General features: G+C 33.3%; 1 protein-coding gene across 1 annotated transcript in view; it reads right to left on the reverse strand.

Moving 5' to 3' along the window:
• LRRC7 (leucine rich repeat containing 7) overlaps positions 1-21,121 on the reverse strand; it is a 646,929-nt gene that overhangs the window by 224,269 nt on the left and 401,539 nt on the right. Inside the window, exon 8 of the mRNA XM_035018295.1 lies at positions 20,148-20,204. Coding sequence (XP_034874186.1) covers positions 20,148-20,204 — 57 coding nt within the window. The remainder of the gene's footprint in view (positions 1-20,147; positions 20,205-21,121) is intronic.

The following is a 21,121-nucleotide window of genomic DNA, read 5'->3' on the forward strand; positions in this document are numbered from 1 at the left end:
AAGAGTGGAGGCAGGAAAACGGATGATTTTAGTAGCTGAGGCATGAGATTAATGATAACCTGAGTTAAAGCAATGGTAATGGAGATTAAGGGAAGGAAAAATATATTTGAAAGTGACTACTCTTAGTTGTAATTTTACATTGACTTATGTGGTTATTTGATTAGTGACTGTCTCTTTTATTAATATAACCTCCATGGGTACAAAGAAAGGGTTTGGTTTTGCCCACCCCCATGTCTCCTATGCATAACAGTGCCTGACATACAAGGGCTTAATAAGTATTTGTTGAATGAATTCTATAATGAGTAAATTCAAAAAGTACATTCATATTAAATGCATACTATGAGTTGGACAGTATACTAGGCACTGAGACTACAGTAATGAACAAACTAGGCAAGATTCCTATTCTCATGGAGAAATTTTAGAAAGGTGAGAATAAGTAATAAATAAGAGAATTTGCAATAGTAATCAGTGTTACCAAGAAATTAAAATAAGACTTTTGGGAAGTGCTACGGTGGGAGTGGCTACTTTAAATTAGAGGGTCATCAAAGACTTTTGGGGCAACTGACATTTGATTTAAGATTTAGATAATAAAAAAGGAGCCAGCAACGGATGGATCTGGGGGCAGAGAGTTCCAGACAGAAGGAAATGAATAAGCAAATTAGACAGATTTGACAGAACCTGTTGACTGATTGGATGTGGGAGTAAGAAACAGGCCTAGGATGATTCACAGGATTTAGGAAATGTTATTTCCATTATTTCTAAATGAGTTTGGGGATACTGGGAAAAGCAGATAGTGATGTAAATGATGAGTTCATCACTGGAACTGCTGACTTTATGTCCCTGTGATGTACTGAAATACCTAGATAATTCATCTCTAAGATTCGTTCTAAGAACAGGAAGAATACAGACCACAACTCTAAAGGATTGTTGCAATAGTGTTCTCTAGGTTGAATTCCTTATTTGACAGTATCTTCAGTTGATGAAATTTGTTGAGAGTCTTCCCAATACCTCCTGCTGCTATTCAGGGCCAGGAGATGCACCTCTGGTTCAAAATTTTCTATTAATGTGGTCATCCAAATACAGCATGACTGTTAATTATTGGCAGGCTCTAGACAGGACTAATTATTTCTAGGCAGAAATCTGGAAATCTGGACTCTTCTACTGTACTCTTCACTATAATACTTCAATGCTGTTTTAATATCTGCTTTCTTGTAAAAATAGATTCACTTCTGTTGAAGGAGGCCCAGTTCTTTTGGTATCTCATCCAATAGTTTTGCCTAGCAAAATAACATCTGTGTCATATTTAAGGATCTACTACCACTTTTTAATGTTCAACCTAGACTACACAGTTGAGTTCAGATCTGTGTTTCAAACCCTGTCTTGGGCTGTAGGTATTCCCATTGTGCAATAGATGAGAAGAGGGAAAAATAGACTTCTTTACTGAGGACACTTTGTGGTTAATTTTGGAAGGTGTTGTACTAACTAATGACCATCCAAGGTATGAAGTGCCCTTTGTATCAGACATGCCAGAGGTTGTCCTTCTATATAAATACTTAACCACTGGAATTTCACAATGAAACGTTATCTCAGTAGAGAAGGTTCAAACTCAAGGAATTTGACCTGATAAACCTGTCCTACTTGTCAGTTAACTAAAAATTCCAGAAAGCTAGACTGTCTCATAAATTCTAAGATTATACTGTCCAATTGAAAGTCTTTGGAATTATAAGGGAAGATGGGTTAAATAAATATTGAACTTTATTAATGAGTAATTTTGGGAGAAATAACATTTTACGATATCAATCTTCCCATAAAAGAAATGATATATCTTTCCATTCATTTAGATCTTCTTTTATGACCTTTAATTAAAATTTATAGTCTTGGGGCACCTGGGTGGCTCAGTCATTAAGCGTCTGCCTTCGGCTCAGGTCATGATCCCAGCGTCCTGGGATCGAGCCCCGCATCCAGCTCTCTGCTCCGCGGGAGGCCTGCTTCTCCCTCTCCCACTCCCCCTGCTTGTGTTCCTGCTCTCGCTGTCTCTCTCTCTGTCAAATAAATAAATAAAATCTTAAAAAAAATTTATAGTTTTCCTTCATAAGCATTATGCCTTTCTTGTTAAATTTATTCCTAAATATTACTTAGTCTTGGTTTCTATTGGAAATGGAATATTTATTTCAGTTTCTTTCATCTTTTTTTTCTAGAATGGAAAAATATTGATATTCATATATTTATCTTGTCTCCAACCATGTTGAAAATTTTAGTAGTATATTAGGGCTTAGACTCGCTAAGTGTACATAAGTATGAATGTATGGTTAACAAGTTATATAACGGTTACTATCAGTTTCTTCTATCTGATTTATAGGTAAGACAGCTCTATCTTTGAAACCTTATCTACCTTTAAGAGTTATACAATATTGGGCAAATTGTTTAACCTCCTTAAGTTTTATTTTCCTCATCTATAAAATGTAAACTGATAATGGTATCTATATTACAATCATACTATTTGGATTAAATATACCGATAATATAAGACAATTTCATACAGTGCCTGGCAGGTATAAAACCCTGTGAAATGTTGGCTGTTATTATTACTAGTGCTCCTGAAGAAATCAGTTTTAAGTAACAACTGTAAATCGTCCAGCAGTATTGCTTCTTAACAATATTTAAAGGGAGAATAGATACAAGATTTAAATAAGCAAACTAGAAGGCCGTGGATTCTTCTGGATAGCAAGAGGTTCTCCAGGCAATATGGAAAAAAAATGATCCAAACAAAAATACAATGACAGCCAACCATTTAGCAAAACAATCCAATAAAAGAATACGTATTTCACCCAATGAGCCTTTTCAAATTAAATACAAGAGCAACAACAAAGCAATTAAAAAAAAAAAAACTCTTATCAGAGAATCAATGTCTGCATGAAGAAAGAAAAATAAAAGAGAAATAGAATGGTGAATTAAGCTTTGTGAATTGTGGGAAACACTGGAAAAAAGAGAATTGAACTCATAAGTTGACTATCACTTATGACTATGAAATGAATATATTCAGTATAAATGTCTGTTCACATCATTTAGCTCCATTTAACTTAGTAATAAAAGATTAATAGTTTCTTCAAATATTAACACATCTTACTGAAATCTAACTGATTCTCTAGGAAAGTTTTTTGCTGATTTAAAAATGGGTCAAAATTAACACACTGTATTTGACAGTATAGAGAAACTTCCCATTCTGTTTTGGAGTCCTTGTTCCTTTCTCAGCATTGCTAGCTCTTAACAAAATCATTACATTTAGAGAAAGGTTGACAACATTTAAGTTTTTATAATTTAACTAAGAAAAACTTCCCCAAAAGTGATTAATTTACACTTGTCAAAAGAAAGAGACTTAAATTCAGAATCCATTAACCTACCTGCTACCAGAGAAAAATAAAAAGGAAGAAAAATTCCTGGCTCAACTTATAACAAAAACCTGTACTAAACGGAAAGAGAAGACAGAATATTCAGGTTAGCTGTCTGTCAATAGAATATTGGTTTGGGGGATCATAATTAATATAATAATGATCATTTTGATAACACATATATAGTAAATCTAATATGAGGTATGTAATACTAATATAATATGTTAGAAAAGCTAAAGAATAAACTTTAATCTGGATAATGCAAGAATCACAATGGATGTGTTGTCTGCAAATTAAGAAGTATTTAAATTTGTCTTCATCTAATTGTTGGAAATGATCAAAAATCAATTCTGATACATTTACTAATGTAATCCTCATATACACAGATGGTACAAACTGAGCCACTTTCAGCAGAAACATGCAATGTTATGGGTTGTATATGAAGCAGTAGATTTGGGTTTGGGTTGACCCAGCAAACCTTTTTGGGGGGGAGCAGTGGAGCTTACTTTTGCTTGTGAATAGTGACATTTATTTCCTGATCAGTTACCTAGGGTTTAAAGTACATTTTATAGTTGCAAAAACCACTTCCTTAACTATCCTTTCCAGATCTGTATAAAGTTTGTCTTGGATGGTTAGTGTCATTTTCTATTAAACCCTGATTGGAATACAAATACAATTCAAGTTTTACCCTTCTCGTTTCTGTGTAAAGGAGTTCTTTGTTGGATGTAGACATAGAAATTCCAGTAAACTGAGTTCTGTGTGTACACTGATTGAAAAAAATTATAGTCTTCCTATAAAAAATAACAATAAGTTATCTTTGAATCTATATGGAGCAGGATTATCATTTTAATAACTATTCTTTCTGGGTCACACAATCAGGAAAAGGGATCTTTGCTAAATATTTTCCTTACCACTAGTGATCCTCTATTGAAATTGCCTAATAAGAAGACTCACCATGCAACCAGTTGCAGTAGGGAATTGGATTCTTAAATCAAGTCAAACATATAGAACTACTTAAATTTTCATAAATTCAAATGGATTATTATAGGCAGAAGTTTGTATTTTATTTTGTATTCTCTATAGCTTTTCTCACACTATAAGCTGTGGTGGCATGCTTTGAACATATTACAAGATTCATGGCAACATTAAACAAGTCAGGAATAATTCAGTGCAATAACTATGAGAATGTAACAATATCACACTGTATTTATGAAAGCATCCATAACATTAATTATTCCTTATTCATCCTTATGCATTTTTTTTTGCCTCTTTGAATAAGACTGTTTACTACCTTTACCTGAATTAGAATATATTCAGAAGAAAAATTATCACTTGTTTCAATAGGCACACCATCTTCCTTTGGTACTGACTTGACTGACTGTATGTCCTCTTATTTACAGAAGTTGTACCCCATTCCACCCACTCTCAGATTCCCCAGTCAGGACAATATTCTGCCTGACGCTCACTGCCATAATGATAAGAACGTTCGATTGAGGCAAAAATAACATTTATATGTTACTTGCATTTGGCATGCTTGTGAAATGTTGATGGGGTTTTCCTATGCCACAGCATTCTAAGAGCAACTTTTTGAAATTAGCCAGATATAATTCTAGATGAAGGTCTTGAATTTATTTCCATATGATCTTCATGGTTATTCAAGTAATTACATTGTATTTTTAAGACAAAAAAAGTTTGAAAACATAATAGATCTTAAACCTGACATAAAACATGCTATTATATTTACTATCACCTAAGCATGGAAACAACAAAGAGAATTGAATACTTGACCTTAAAAGTATCACAAAATGTATAAATATTAGCAGCATATAAATCTACAGATCTTCATTATCCACTGTGTGAACCAAAAGCAATAATTTGAAAATTTTCAAAAATTATTTCTATAAGTAAACACATCTTTCTTCAGTCACATTAATGACCCATATATCTACTCAAGGAGTTGGTTGGTTACATTTTGATCTGAGTAAGTTTGCCAGATTTCAGTATGAGAATATGAGACACATGATGTCTGATTCACAGTGTGGAGCACAGGGGAGCACTGACAAATATTGTCTGGGTGTATTACGCTGTAAGTATATCACTAGGACTTCTGGTTCCAAGTCAAAATATGTGTTCTGTGAAAACAAATGACATTTATTTCTTCACTTATTTAACAATCATTGATCAATTGTTCAACTCCGTGCCAGGAAGGATGCCAGGCATTGAAGAGGTTACTACAATAAATATAAGGACTCGGAGAACAGTTCCCGAGGAACAAGAGGTCAGATAACTCAGGAAATGCAGAATGGACACTTGTGCCACAGCAATTTAGTGCAAATATGACTCATGGTTAGTGGGCCAGAGGGGGTGATTCTAATATCAGTACTTTGGCTTCCTGAGCAGTTGTTACCTGACTCCTGCTGCGTGACTGCCACTGGGAGGTACGACAGACAAAGCAGAGGTAGAATAGGTAAACTTGGATTCCAGAGCCCTGTCAAAGTTTCCAACTCAGAGGATGAAAGGGAAAAGAGAAAAGAGAACACCAGGAGTGACCTGGCATGGTAATACTGGTGTAGCTTACATGGGTATGGCTCCCTTCGCTCTGAATTTCTTTTTATCGTGAGCAAAGAATACTGCAATATTTGATTCCCTGTGAGAAGTTTCTCTTGGCTTCATTTTTGTTCCTTCCTTCTGAAGCTTAAGAAGCACTTTCATTTAGCGTGCATCAACTATGTGCAAACACTTTGGGGTATAATATACATATTATATTACCTATAATGCCTAAGTACATGATACCTATAGGAAACTGAAGTTTGAAGAGGGTAAATCATGTGCTCTAAGGGACACAGGTACTAAGTCATGAAAGAGATTTGAATTCATGTTTGCCTACTTTAAAGTCCAAGTCTCCTCCACATGACCATGGTGCTTTTCCTGCTCCTGATGTAGGGTGAGTTAAGGAAAAAGAACCCAGATTTGATTTTGTAACTTAAAAAAATATATATCATCAAGAGAACTTCTGATTTCTTAAAATACTGGTATATTTTGGAAATCTGCATTGGATTTTAAAAGATTTTTAATTTTACTATTAAAACTGTTGGAATAGCTCATCTAATAGCTATTTGTTTTTCAAAACAATAATTTTTTTAAAAGATTTTATTTATTTATTTATTTATTTATTTATTTATTTATTTATTTATTAGGGAGAGAGAGCCGAAGTGGGGAGGAGGAGCAGAGGGAGAGGGAGAAGCAGACTCCCCACTGAGCAGGAAGCTCCACACGGGCTTGATCCCAGGACCTCAGGATCATGACCTGAGCCAAAAGCAGACGCTTAACCAACTGAGCCAACCAGGTGCTCCACAATAATTACTTTTTAATGCATACTTGTGAAACAATAACTTTATTCTGTGTGAATTTACTAAAGATTTTTGGATTCTCATTGTATCATGTCATCCCAAATATAATGGTTAAAAAATAGTTTATGATATACCAAAAAATTCATATTCCTGTTTCATCTTCCTTGTCTGGTAATTACAGATAAAAAAGTCAGTATGTATTTCTATTTTAAAATACAGATGGAAAAAAGAAACCAATGGAAGAAACTTAGGGAAGTTAATTATCCTTGTTACAATTATATCCAAGGTCTCAACTTATAAACAGGCTAGAGTTAAGACAAAACTATGTTGATTTACTCATTTAAAACTTATTTTGCAGGTGGACTAGGAATAGCAAACATAATCAGTTTATTTAATGGGATTTTGTATCATCTATCCAAAGCCTTATAAATGGAACATCTGCTAGATTTTATAAAGGAGTAAACTTTACTTATGAACCAATATGGAATGTTAATCATTATATTTGATAAAGAATATACAAAATATTATGTAAATTACTGAATTACAACTGAAGCAAGAATTTCAGGTTTTTCATTGTTACTGTAAATGGTAACAGCTATTCACTGCTCAAATCTACTGAGTTTGTATTTCTTATCTACTTTATCCCACAGTTTGCTGAGTTTTAGTTCTGTCTTCATCTTGGATTAGACTCTTTCAGCATAATTCTTATAACAACTCAATATTTACTTTAAATGCAAAATTTTCTATCAAGAATTATATCTAAAAGAAAAAAATAAGAGGTGGTAGTTTCTTAATAACTCAAGTAGAAGACAATTCCATAAAAACATGGCTTATTTTACAATTTCAGATAGATCACGAACCACCAAATAATGGTTCCTTCAACACAACAATGGAACACACTGTGTTTCATCTATTAGTGGTTTTTGTTTGTTTGTTTTTCATGATAGCATTCTCATCAGGGGAATGTGAAGTAGTTGCATTTGGGTATCGTGCATGATTTAAAGATTTTGTAAACATTTCATTTAGAGGCCACAGAAACTTTGGTAAAATGTGTCTATAGCAAATTATAATTGCATTTTGGATATTCAGACACAAAGTGTTTTAAATGGTTTGCTTCCCTGGCAATAACATTTGGCAGTCTAGAAGAGGCCATATTGCTTCACAATACACTGTGCCTTCATTACTTCTTTCTTTAGAATACATTTTCATTTTACATAATGCTATGGAAATTCATTCCATAAAAAAGTTTTATAATAAATTTTCTTATAAGGAAACATAATCAAAGAATATACCCAGAGACATTTGGGAGGGTATGTGCTATGGTGAGCGCTGTGAATTGTGTAAGACTGTTGAATCACAGACCTGTACATCTGAAACAAATAATACATTATATGTTAAAAAAAAAAAAAAAAGAAGATGGCAGGAAGGGAAAAAAGAAGGGGGGAAATCGGAGGGGGAGATGAACCATGAGAGACTATGGACCTTGAGAAACAAACAGGGTTCTAGAGGGGAGGGGGGTGGGGGGATGGGTTAGCCTGGTGATGGGTATTAAAGAGGGCACATACTGCACAGAGCACTGGGTGTTATACGCTAACAATGAATCATGGAACACTACATCAAAAGCTAATGATGTAATGTATGGTTATTAACATGACATAATAAAATAAAAATTAAAAAAAAAGAATATATCCAGTGTTGATATTTTTTTCTTTTTTAAAAAAGATTTTATTTATTTATTTGAAAGAGAGAGAGAGTAAGAGAGAGAGTATGAGAGTACAAGACTATGTATTATTATTTAATGAAAAAAATATCACAGACTTTGACTTCCTATTCATTTCTGGTCCTTACAATCAATCAGGTATTTGCCAGGTGCCCACCAAGGGCTTGGCATCATTCTAGGCACTGAAGCACTCCTTTCCATACTGCACTGCCTGCTTTTATTCAGCAAATGCTCTGTGAGAACTTTCCTTTTGCCCCACATTGTTGTCAATATAAAGATAAAAATAAGGCATAGTTCTTCCCATTACACATGCACAATCTTGGTGACATACTCTTATTTTTTTTTTAAGATTTTATTTATTCATTTGACAGAGAGAGACACAGCGAGAGGGAACACAAGCAGGGGGAGTGGGAGAGGGAGAAGCAGGCTTCCCGCGGAGCAGGAGCCCGATGTGGGGCTTGATCCCAGGACCCTGAGCTCATGACTTGAGCCAAAGGCAGACGCTCAATGACTGAGCTACCCAGGTGCCCCATTGGTGACATACTCCTAGACAAGTCAGAGGAATGCACAATGTTATGGTAGCAAAGGTAAGGAATAATTACTTGTGCCGTTGTGTCCAAAGACACTTGATAGAAAAACTGACATAGGATTCTATTTTAAAGATTAATTTTGATTGTATATCAAAAAGACAGAAGAGCAAATAAACATTCCTTCCTGTTTCACATCCTCAATTACCTCTTTTCTCTCTCTGAGATTCTATAGTCCCAGACCCTTGGCACTCTGTCAACAGGGTGAGTTTCCTTGTTCCTCTCCTCCTCCATTGGGAGTACCCGACAAAACCCAGTCAGCTGTTTCCTGTTGTGCGTGCAGCAAACTAGCTGACTTTCTGAAGAAGACTGCTCAACTTTGCTCCATGGATTTCTTTCAAACTAAATTTAAATTTCAAATGGACAGTCAACACTGCCAGATGATTCTGTGACATCACCCTGGTATATTCACTTCCCCATTCTATAAGCCAACTACTCTTTCACACTTTCTCACATCCCCTCAAATCTCCAACATTTCCTATCACTCTCAGGTGATAACTTTTCTTCATATTTCATAGAGAAAATGCAAAGCAGTTAGTTGAGAATGTTCTTAGTTTTCTATTCCCAAGCCAGCTATCTATGTTCATATCCATTTTCTCTAGGACCCTTATGTTTCCATGTTAGAAGGATTTTTGCTTCTTTTTTTTTTTTTTTTTTTTTGGATTTTTGCTTCTATAGCTACATCACTCACTTGTGTTCTCCATCCCATTCCATCACCTCCTCAAGCATTTGGTCTTATAATTATTTCTCTTCTGCATCTTTGTTTTCTCTGTTTCTACTGGATTATTCCCATCAGCTTGCAAATATGCCTTGACATTATCCATCTTAAAAATCCTTTCCATGATACCATATCCCCATCCAGTTACTGCTGGCTTTTTACTGTTATTCTGCAACTAAACTCCTTCAAGGAATTGTCTGTACTTGTCATCTTTTGTTAATCCGTATTCTCTCCTAAACCACTCCAATGAGGCTTCACATAATGCATTACTGAAATAGCTCTTATCAATGATCTATATCTTGCTAATGCCAATGCTTAGCTTTCTATTCCAATTTTACTTGACCTCTAAGTGGTGATGCAATTGACTCCTCTCTTCCTCTTTTAGACGTCTGTGTACTTCTCGCATTTGGTTTCCTTCTTAACTCTCATTTGTTCACTCTGAGATTCTTTTGTAGGTCACTTTCCTACAAAACACTTGTTGTTACTCTGAGGTTTGTAGGGTCACTTTCCATGCTTGAACTGCAAATGTTAAAGGGTTCCAGGTTCAGTTCTGTGTTCTCGTTTCTTTTCTATATTCTCTCCCTTGATTACTTCAACCAGTGTCTGAATTTTAAATATCCTCATGCAGTGAAGACTCTTAAAATTGTATCTCTATCTTCCTGAGCATATGATTTATGTACCCAACTGCCTACACTTGATTGTCTAATAGGCATCTCAAACTTTCCACTGCCAATATCAAATTTCTGATTCCCTTCATCTGCTCCTCTTCAAATTTTCTCTATATTTGAGAAAATTTCGCCACTATCCATCCTATTAGTCAAACCTAATCTTTGGGAAATTTCCTTGATTCCTATCTTTTGCTCTCATCACAAATTCTTTCCATCAGAAAGGCTCTTCTTCCAAATGGATCTTAAATCTGACCATTCACCATTTTCACAGATACAATCTTAGACAAAGCCATCATCATGTTTTATCTTTACTATTGCAATCATTTCCTAATTGGTGTCCTTTCATTTTGTCCACCTAAAACCCCTTCTTTGTAGAACTGCCATACTGATCTTTGTAAAACTTCAATCAAATCACACTTCTCCTTGCTCAAATCCTCAAATGGCTTTCCATTTCAATCAGAATATAATCCTAATTTTCAAACATGGCTCACAAGGCACTTTATAATTTTGCCCCACTTGACTTATCTCATCTCATACTCCTTCACTCCATGCTCACTATGTTCCATCTGCACTGGCGTTTTTATACTCAGATACATTGGGCTTACTCCCATCACAAGAGCTTTACACCTGCTGGTTTTTGTTGTTTTTGCTTTTCCTCTAGAACTCCAAATCATTTTCATTATTCAAATCTAAGTACAAAATGCCACCTTTTTTACAAAGGTCTTCCCTGACCAGCCTAACCAACCAACAAACAAAACAAAACAAAAACCCAAAAGCAACAATCCACCAATTAAATATAAAAACCCCCAAAACACAAACACTTTCTATAATAACATCCCATTTTCTTTAAAACAGTTACGTATCTTATTTCTTACTTGTGTTTATTGTCTGTCTCCTTCCATCAGACTTGAAAGTATTGAAGAATAGAGGATCTACTGCTCATTGTCTCTATTACTCATTGTCATATCCTCTAGCACCTATAATAGTGTCTGACATGTTAGATACACGTGTATTTAATTAAAGTTATTTTTAAACTGAATTGTTCATTATATAAAGTGAGAACATATCAGTAAATGTGCAGAAGCACAAACCTACAAGTCATATTTAAGAGAATTAAGTGGGGACTATTTGGAGGGAAGGTAGAGGTCAGACTGCAAAGGGTCTTGAATACTATATTTAGTGGTTTGCATGTTATTGTACAAGCAATGGAAAGCCAAAGGTTTTAAATTTTATATTCTCTTTTAAATAGAGCCTTTAGGTATGAGATCTTTCTTTTATAAAAAGAAAGTATATATTTTAAAATGCATATCCACATAGTTGGATGTAATAATTAAAGAGATGTTCTTTATGATTTTATTTAGTATAGGAAATGCTTTTTCTTTTGCTTCTGGAAATTTCATGAAACATTTAATCAAAATAAAGTTTTTATTTATAGAAACTTGTTTAATTTAGATATGTTTCACTATAATCAGAAGAATTAATACACTTCATAGCATTTTAATGTAATTAAAACACATAAATTCATTTATCTAAATTACTACTGAACATTTCTTAGTGGAAAATGTATTCTTTTTAAAAATTTTATTTTAAAGAGAAAGAGCACATGCGTGCAAGTGGGGGGAGGGGCAGAGGAAGAGAACTTTCAAGCAGACTCCTCCTTAAGCTCAAAGCCCCATGCAGTGCTTGATCTCAGGACCCATGAGATCATGACCTGATCAGAAACCAAGAGTCAGACCTCAACTGACTAAGCCACCCAGGTGCACCCTAAATGTATTATTTTTACCTTTTAATTCATGTAGCATAATATTTTCTATCCCATTTTTTAGAACAAACTGTGGGAGACATAGCAACTTAGAAATATTTTTTTTTGCGTCTGTTCAGCAGAAAATCAAGCTTTTTAAGGATGTATTTTGCATACTGAAAGACTTGAATTAACCCTGAGTTGAGTAGAGAGGAGAGTGGAAACATAAAGAAAGCAAAACAATCTATAAAGAGATATATTTCATCCGTTTTATTGGTCTTATTGAGCCAACTATGGTTTGTTATTTACTCATCAAGGATCCTTTTTAGAAGTAAAAATCAAAACATGGGTGGCAGGGAAATCTTTTTAAATGCTGGAGTAAAATCTGTCTCCTGAAGTTCAGATTTTTATGCACTTACTAGAATACTATAAAAGGATGCTAGCGAAGATCAATTCACCAGTACCTTTTGAGTGTCCATTACTGCTGAGACTGTGTGCCACTACAAAATTTGTAATTGGCAAAGAAAAGCATACTGTTTAGCTTTGCTTCCTTGATAGCTGGACAATGGAGTTGAAGCTTATTATGAGGTTTTTGAGTCAAACTATAATCAGATCAAAATTCCTGTGAAAACTTTGCCTTGGAAAATCTCTAACAGATTTTCTAAGCGACTACTCTGGCTGCAGAATCTATGGCTAATTTCACAGTGAAAGTAATGGTAAAATTAAGGGATGATTTGGAGTTTTTCAGACAGAAAAGGGGAAGATTCCAAGAAATGCTTGGAAATACAAAGGTGCACTGTATATTGGATGTAGCAGAGAGATCCTGTGGGATGGTAATGTTGAGAGGTAATGGCACTAGAAATGTTGACTCTAAACTACAAAAGGTCTTGACCTATTTGTCTTCTGTGATCGGTGAACAGTCATTGTGAGCTTTTAAACTGACATGTATCATGGTGTGTTTTAGTAAGGAAGCTCTGAGAACAGGAGATGAATTCCAATGGGAGAGATAAGAGGAAGGAGTCACTGGAGGTTAAGGCAAGTAATATTAAGGACCTCAAGTTAGGAGTGACAGAACAAAGGAAAGAGTTCTTGCATGTGACGTAAGTTCATGGCCAGTGGATCTGGGGGCAGTAAGACAGGAAAAAGACGATTGAAATTTCTAATTTCTGTAATTAGGTGGGTGGTACTGTCATGAGGCAACATATAATTAAAAACCCGGGATTTCTGTTTTGTTTTGGTTGGTTTGGTTTGGCTTTGCTATCAAGTGAAGGGTGAAAGAGAGAGATAAAGATGATTTTGGTTTTGATATTGGTGAAAATTCCATTTGAGATCTGGCTATTAGAATACAGAATTGGAATTCATGTAAATATTTATAAGTCACCACCACAGAGGTAATATCTGAGACCACAAGGGTAGATCTGTTAACTAGGTCTTTTGTGTCTTTGTGTATATTTTCTGGCCCAAGACTCTGAAACCAAGATCAATACTTGGCCAATGATGTTCAGAACATATCTTTAGTAAAGATACTACATTTATCCATAAGGCAAGGAGCAATCATCCACATTAAATTTGAATTTGCAAATATGCAGTGAATGGATTTATAAAAGTACAGGAAGTCATAAATGGTGGATATGTTCCTCATGGTGCTTGTTGAGAGTTTTTATTTTTTTTATCATGTCTTTTACAATTTGAGTTCAGTTTACCCAATTTTAAAATTTTAGAAATCTTAAAAAGAAAAAAGTCCTTAATAATTGATAACTAGATACTTAAAGTTTTTATATACTTTATTAAAGAGAAACAATCATTTATGTGAGTTTTCATTATAGTACTGCTTGAGATATAAGAAAGGCATATTAGCATCCCACATTATTTTTAAGACTTTGTTATAAAGTAAATAATAAAAACCCACCATTCCCTTTCTAATAAAGAGATTTTTATGAGTTAAAATAAAAATATATAATTCATGCATTTTTTAAAAACACACTCAAGTTTTCTAAGTGCCATAATATAACTACTTTTGTTTAAATACTTCTCTAGTTTTAAATGATCACAAGATTCATTTCATCAACTGTTACCCAAAACATATTTTCCAGTTTAACGGAGGTAATGACCACTGAGTATTCTTTAAAAATGATGATACTGAAGTTCAGAGAAGTTAGATAATCCATAAACAAGCAGCAAGGACTTAAACAGAAACCCAGGTTTGTCTGACTATAAAGTATATACCCATTGCAGTACACTATGGCTCTTCTCAGGTGAAATAGAGCCACATACAGGCTAATTGTTCTGTGAGAGACGAAGCCTTAAACTCTTATGAAACTGAAGCCATACCATTTTCAACCTTACTATTATATCAGGCAGTTTTCATCTTTTGGTAAATTCATTCATTAGGGATCAGACTGGCTATTAATTGAAATACTCCGAAAAAAAAATTTTGGTTCCATGGTTTTATTTGCCTTTTGTGCCCTCTCTCTCGCTCTTGACTGGACTTGACATAACGTTAGCTAACGATAATATTCCAAGTCTTAATTTTATGTCAAGAATATAAGGCTAAATAGAAGTACAAATTAGTTCAGAAGACAGAGAGCTCACAACCTATCCTTTGGTGAATCTTGGAAAGTGTGTTTGATATTTTAGAAGGGATTCTCATAATCACATTGTTATAATGAGTTATAACTTACAGAATGCTTTTAAGTATAGAATGTCATAATTATCACTTATTTAATTTTATTTTAAAATATAAGACCAGGTGAGAAGAAGTAAAGAAAATACCTCATTCTAAACGCAACTCTCTAAAACCAAAGGTCACTAATATGGTTATCCTTGGTTAGTTAGCTTGTTATATTGTCACGTTTGAGAAAGATCACCCAGAATGGGATGGTACCATGTGTTTAACAAAACACCATGTCTTATAAATTGATATACATTCCTAAAAGCATAAGGTAATATGATGATAAAAATACATTGTATCCAATTATGTATTATAGTCACAAAAATAGAGTTAATAGAAACATCAAAAAGCTTTTCTGTAAGCTGTGCCTGACAATGGAATTTTTTGTTACAATAGCACTAAGGAACCTATTGATGTATTTCATTGAAGCAACTTGTACAGTAATGCCAAATGAGATAATTCATTAATAGGATACTGAAATGAGAATAGAAAATGACTTAAGTCACACCTGTCCAGTTCAGAAAGCATATTATTTTATGACTTTTTCTTCATTATTCTGACAGTGATAACTGGTAGTAAAATAGATAACAAAGGAAGAGAGGTTTTAAAAGAGAAATCATGACAAGTAACATTATATTTTTGTAATCTGCCTATAAAGTAATCTTACTTAAAAAGAAAAATGAACTTACATGAAAACTGAAAACATGTATTTGCAAATGAATAAAAATTTGAGTGATAATTCCAAATATAGCATATTTATTACCATTTAGGTTGGAAAATAATAAATCTGCCTTACATATATATCATCATATATAGAGAACCTTTATCCCTAAAATGTTCATTTTTATAGAATCATTTTAGTACATAAATGAAACTCTCCCCTTGTCCTCAATATATACATGTATTTAAAAAATGAAGCTGATCATTTTCTCCATGGTGATAGTGTTTCTTTTTATTTGCAAAGTTTTTCTATTTTAAAGCAGCTTTTTAAAATAAATTTTATATTAAAACAATCATAAAATTATAAAAAGTTTCAAAGTACTGCACCAATAACTTTTCTGAACCACTTGAGAATAAATTGCAATCCTGGGGCCTCAACATTTCCAAGTATTTCAGTGTATGTTTCCTACAGACAAGAACATTCTCCAACCAAATCAAAATACAACCATCCAAATTAGGAAATTTACATTGCTACATGGCTACCATATAATCCTCAGGCTCCATGCAAGTGGACCAGTTGTACCAATAATTTTTTTATAGCTAAAGAAACAATTCAGAATTACTGCTTTTAGTTATAATGTCTCTCTAGTCTGAAATAACCCCTTAGTCTTTTCTTGACTTTCCTAATCTAATGTCTCTTATTAATAATGCTTTAATGTAGCTCTGGTTTTAATTTATATTTATAATTCAAGGGATCTTTTGTCTTAGAGAATGTCCAGATAAGGTATAATGTTTCAGTGCCATTTGTGAATAGTTATATATATGTTGTGTGTGCGTCCTTAGGCATTCTCACAAATAAGAGGAATTTTTATTTAAAAATAAAACTCACCATTATCACTACTTATATGGTGTTAGATTACTTCCATGGAAACAATTCCTAAATTTCATTTTATTTTATTTTTTTAAGATTTATTTATTTATTTAGAGAGGGAGAGTGCAAGGTGGGGAGGGGCAGAGGGAGAGAGAGAGAATCTCAAGCAGATTCCATGCTGAGCATGGAACCCGATGAAGGGCTCAATCTCATGACCCTGAGATCATGACCTGAGCAAAAACTGAGAGTTGGATGCCTAACTGACTGAGCCACCCAGGCACCTCCTAAATTTCATTTAAAAAAAATTGTTCTATCCTTTCATTTTTATCTTGGCAAAACTATGTTTCTTGACTAAATGTATCACATTTAATGACAAAAGCAAAGAAATAAATTACACTACTTTTCAGGTTTCTTTAGTTGTTATAAATATTAATTTCCTTAATTTGAAATTATTTTCCTCCCTTGTCATGCCTTGGCTACTATGTGTAACTTAAAGCCACCAGAGGGAGCATGTGTGTGCGTATGTGTGTGTGTTTGTTATGTGTAGGTTTAAAAATCTAAGCTCAGCTATCTGCTATTGAGAGACTCATCTGATTATAATATTTGATATTTCATATAATTTTCAATGGCAAAAAGTAATCAAGTGACACAATATGTCCAGGTCATATAACAAATATTTCTAATTGTGAATCAACATATTAACATTCTTGTTTATTTATTGTTAACTATTTGCCAGATACTGTTTTAGGCACTGGAAATTCAGCAGTAGCAAAACAGAGAAAAAAGTCTTCTTAATAGAACTTCTCCTGAGGAGATCATCTCCAAGTAAACAAAGAGTCAAAATAACTCATAGAACCATAAATAATATTAAGAAAATCAAAAGGAATAGTGGAATGGCATAAAGGCAAAGAAGGGACACACTTATGTGATGTACTCTGAAGAGGCAACATCTGAAGAAAGATGTGAATCATAAGTAAGGTCTAGCCATGCAAAGATTTGTGGTAAGAGAGTTCTAGATAGAGAAATAGCTAGTGTAAAAACTCCAAAATGGAAACAAACTCATTTTTTTTTACTTCCCTTCAAAAAATGTAATTTTTGAGATAATTCTGCTATGAGGAAAATTGTACCATGAAATCTAAAAGTTTTCTTTTTGTTTATCCATTTTTTTCAGATGTTCAATATCCTCAATTATTACACATAATCAAGACCTACTGTTTCAGGGATTTTTAAGCAAATGTGTGTCTGAGGAATTTAATTTTCTCACTCATTCATATACCTAGAAGAATGATCATAAAGGAACAGTTTAAGAAAGTTTATAATAGAAACTTCTATGTAGTAACAAAAAGAATTTGTCCCACAATCTGCATATATCAAAATGTCTCATATATCAACATATTAGGTTACTGAAAGGATACACATTTTAATGTAGGTTATATTGTAATTCTTACATATTTTCACATTTTGCACAGATTGACTTTTAAGACAAAATGAAAAGAAGAGAAAATCACTGAGGAACCAATAAAGACTTAGCATCTTGTTTGTATCTCTGAGGAAAGCATGAGCTATCTCTTGTTGGAGTAATCATTATAAAACTAAAATTGTTTTCCCTAAAATGACATTTTTCCTTTATTTTCATTGGAAGTAAAAAATAAAGGATAGTAGAAAGTCTCCCATATCTCTTAGTTACAGGTCTAAATTCGTGAATAGAAGGTACTATATTTAATACATAGTGAAAAATTTTATTTTGATTCAAGACAAAACTTTATGCAATTCTCATTTTATAGAAACCAAAATTAAATACAGTTCTCTGTATTTTATGTATGTGTGTGTGTTTGTTATATAAAGAATAAAAATTCTTTAGATTTTTGTCTATAAGTTAAAAAATAACATACTAGATTAGATATAACTTTGAAAATGATTTTTTAAAATGCAAAACTAAAATAGCTATACAACTTATACATATATAACGGTCTGCCAAAGAGACCCAGTGTCATTTCTACACATCTTTACAATGTTTTTTAATGCCAGACATAGTTAAATCCATATTATTCTAATAATTTTATTCTGTTTGATAGTGGGCCATAGTTTAAAAGCCTGCAGAATACCCCTGCAACAACTATGAGCATCATTACTCTGAACTGTTAACACAGCTACCTCATATTACGTCCATATTATCAATATATGGTCAGATTTTAATTTGTATTTAAAATTTCTATTTAGAAATATATATATATATACATATATATACTTAAAAACCTGATAATTTGTGTCAGATTTATTTTATATTTACATCAAAACTATTATTTGAAAGCAGAATGGAAAGGATTTTCCTCCACATACTCAATATTTTCTTCTTGACCTAAACGTATACATTTAGATGAAGGGGACATCTGCTCTTTTGCTGTGGTTTGGTTTCTACTCAGCCATATTTCCATTCTATTTTAAATGTAGACATTTAAAGCATTAGGGATGGCAATGTTGGCAACTAGCTGCATTTGCAGAAGATTACTGCCGAACAGGTAACACTCTCAACCATATCCCCATCTTTGTTTATGCCCCCAACCTGGGAGAGGTGCCTTCCATTAGACCTATGTATAATGCTTTGGCTTAGAGAAAAGCTACTCAAAATTGCAGGATGTCCAGCTTTGGAGATATTTCCTCCTTTTCATGTTCTCTCCTTGTTTTCCACTTATGGGGGAATGAATAGATGTTTAATCTCTATGTATATTTTAAAAATGAAATCATATCATTATTGAAATTGTTATATTGTGTTGACAGAATTTTCATACATAATATCATATATGAAATGTATTTGAAGGTATTATATTGATATATTGGTTAACAAAATCAGTGAAATTCAGCCTAGTTAGCTTAGGGAAAGTATTTAAAAAGTAAAAAATAAAATTAAGTTTTGGTCCTGCAGTTGAAAGGTCTCAAAGTCCTGCTTATATGTTGGAAAATTAGTCACTGTATTCATTATTTTTCTGCAATACTGTAGGAGGGTATAATAGCAATATAGTACTTTCAGTAATTTAACTGTAACATATACAAGTCATATTGATTTATTTGGGTAAAAAATTTCCCATTTTAAATAATTTTTGACTTCCAAAAATATTTTTTTCTGTACAAGATGAAATTCTATTATTGGACATGAATAAGGCAAGGCAGGAGGAAACAAAGTATTTTATTAAACTAAACATTGCCTACAATTTGGAGGATTACTTTTCCCATAAAAATATCCTGTGCTTTTATATAAACCAAATTTTAAATAGACTAGTAAAAAAGAACAGTTTGAAAGAATATATAAAATTTCTGACAAACCATTTTGGATCTTTAGAAAAATTTTAATCACTTTCATGAAATATTTTTGTGTCTTCCTGATTTAAAAACTGAAAGCTATCACAATCCATAAATTAACTTGAAGAACTACCAAATGATTAGATTGAACCTTTTGAAACTGTTGATTATTTAGAGCTATAAAAATGTCAGTTTCATAAGTTTCAATGTGGTAACTTCCTGGTGTGCGTGTTCACCTATGAGAAGAAACTTAAATGGACTCTTCCCACTTTAACTTGTAATTATACAGTTTTATAAAACACAATACATTTTTACTTAATATGAATCTCATAGTATACTGCACTTTTCAGGCTCTAGGAAAAAATTATAGAAAGATTAACTCAATCAAAATGGCTAAGCATAGCCAAAATAAAAATAGTCCTTTTTTCTACTACTAAAAATAAAATTCAAAATTTACAAAATACACAGCCACTTACTTTGGTAGAGTTTTCAAATGATTTTCTCTTAACTCCAAGATCCGCAATTTGACAAGTCTGTAGAAGTAAATAAAAAAATTGCTTTTTAATATTTCTCCATAAAATGATATTCCTATGAGAAAGTCAATTATCACTGCATTATCCAAACAACTATGTCTGAATATTACATATCATGGTTACAGATTTTGAAGAATTACACAAATTGATTAAAATTAGGGTTGCATCAACATTGGACAATGACAAATACCGGTTTACTAAAAATAAACATCATTCAAAGATATCATTGGGTCCAAGTAATCTAAATTTCATGTTTTATAAAAATATATTCACTGTTGTTTAATTGTAGGTAACAGATTATTTAATATCTACTTAATACCAGATGCTGTGTTCACTCAAATATGGCAATACTGTCCCTCAAGAGACTCTAAATGAACTTGTAAAGCAAATAGTATAGGATAGTGCTTAAAAGCTTGAGCTTTGTGGTCAGACGAATCTGGATGCAATCCAAACTCTGTCATAGTCTATCGTTGTGGCATTGGGTACATTAATCAACCTCTTCTAACTGTAGTTTCCCAAACTAAGTTTCCTACATCTCACCCTTAGCTACCTGTTAAGCTCTACAGTGTGAGACACACTATTGTTAAATGTCTATAACTGAGCTTTAAAGTGTACTCAGTTGAGGCTACTTTAGAACAAGTATTAGGGACGCCTGGGTGGCTCAGTCTGTTATGCATCTGCCTTCGGCTCAGGTCATGATCCCAGGGTCCTGAAATCAAGCCCCACATCAGGCTCCCTGCTCACAGGGAACCTGCTTCTCCCTCTCCCCCGCTTGTGCACTTTCTCGCTCTCTCTCTCTTTCAAATAAATAAATAAAATCTTTTAAAAAAAAGGACTAATATTAATTGGATTCTCTGAATTCTTGGTGTTTGGGGAATATTTCAGTATTTGAACTCTTTCTCCCGTATTTACTTGCC

Source organism: Mirounga leonina, unplaced genomic scaffold (genome assembly GCF_011800145.1).
Source record: "Mirounga leonina isolate KUSES-001 unplaced genomic scaffold, KU_Mleo_1.0 Mir_173, whole genome shotgun sequence".
NCBI classification, from domain to species: Eukaryota; Metazoa; Chordata; class Mammalia; order Carnivora; family Phocidae; genus Mirounga; species Mirounga leonina.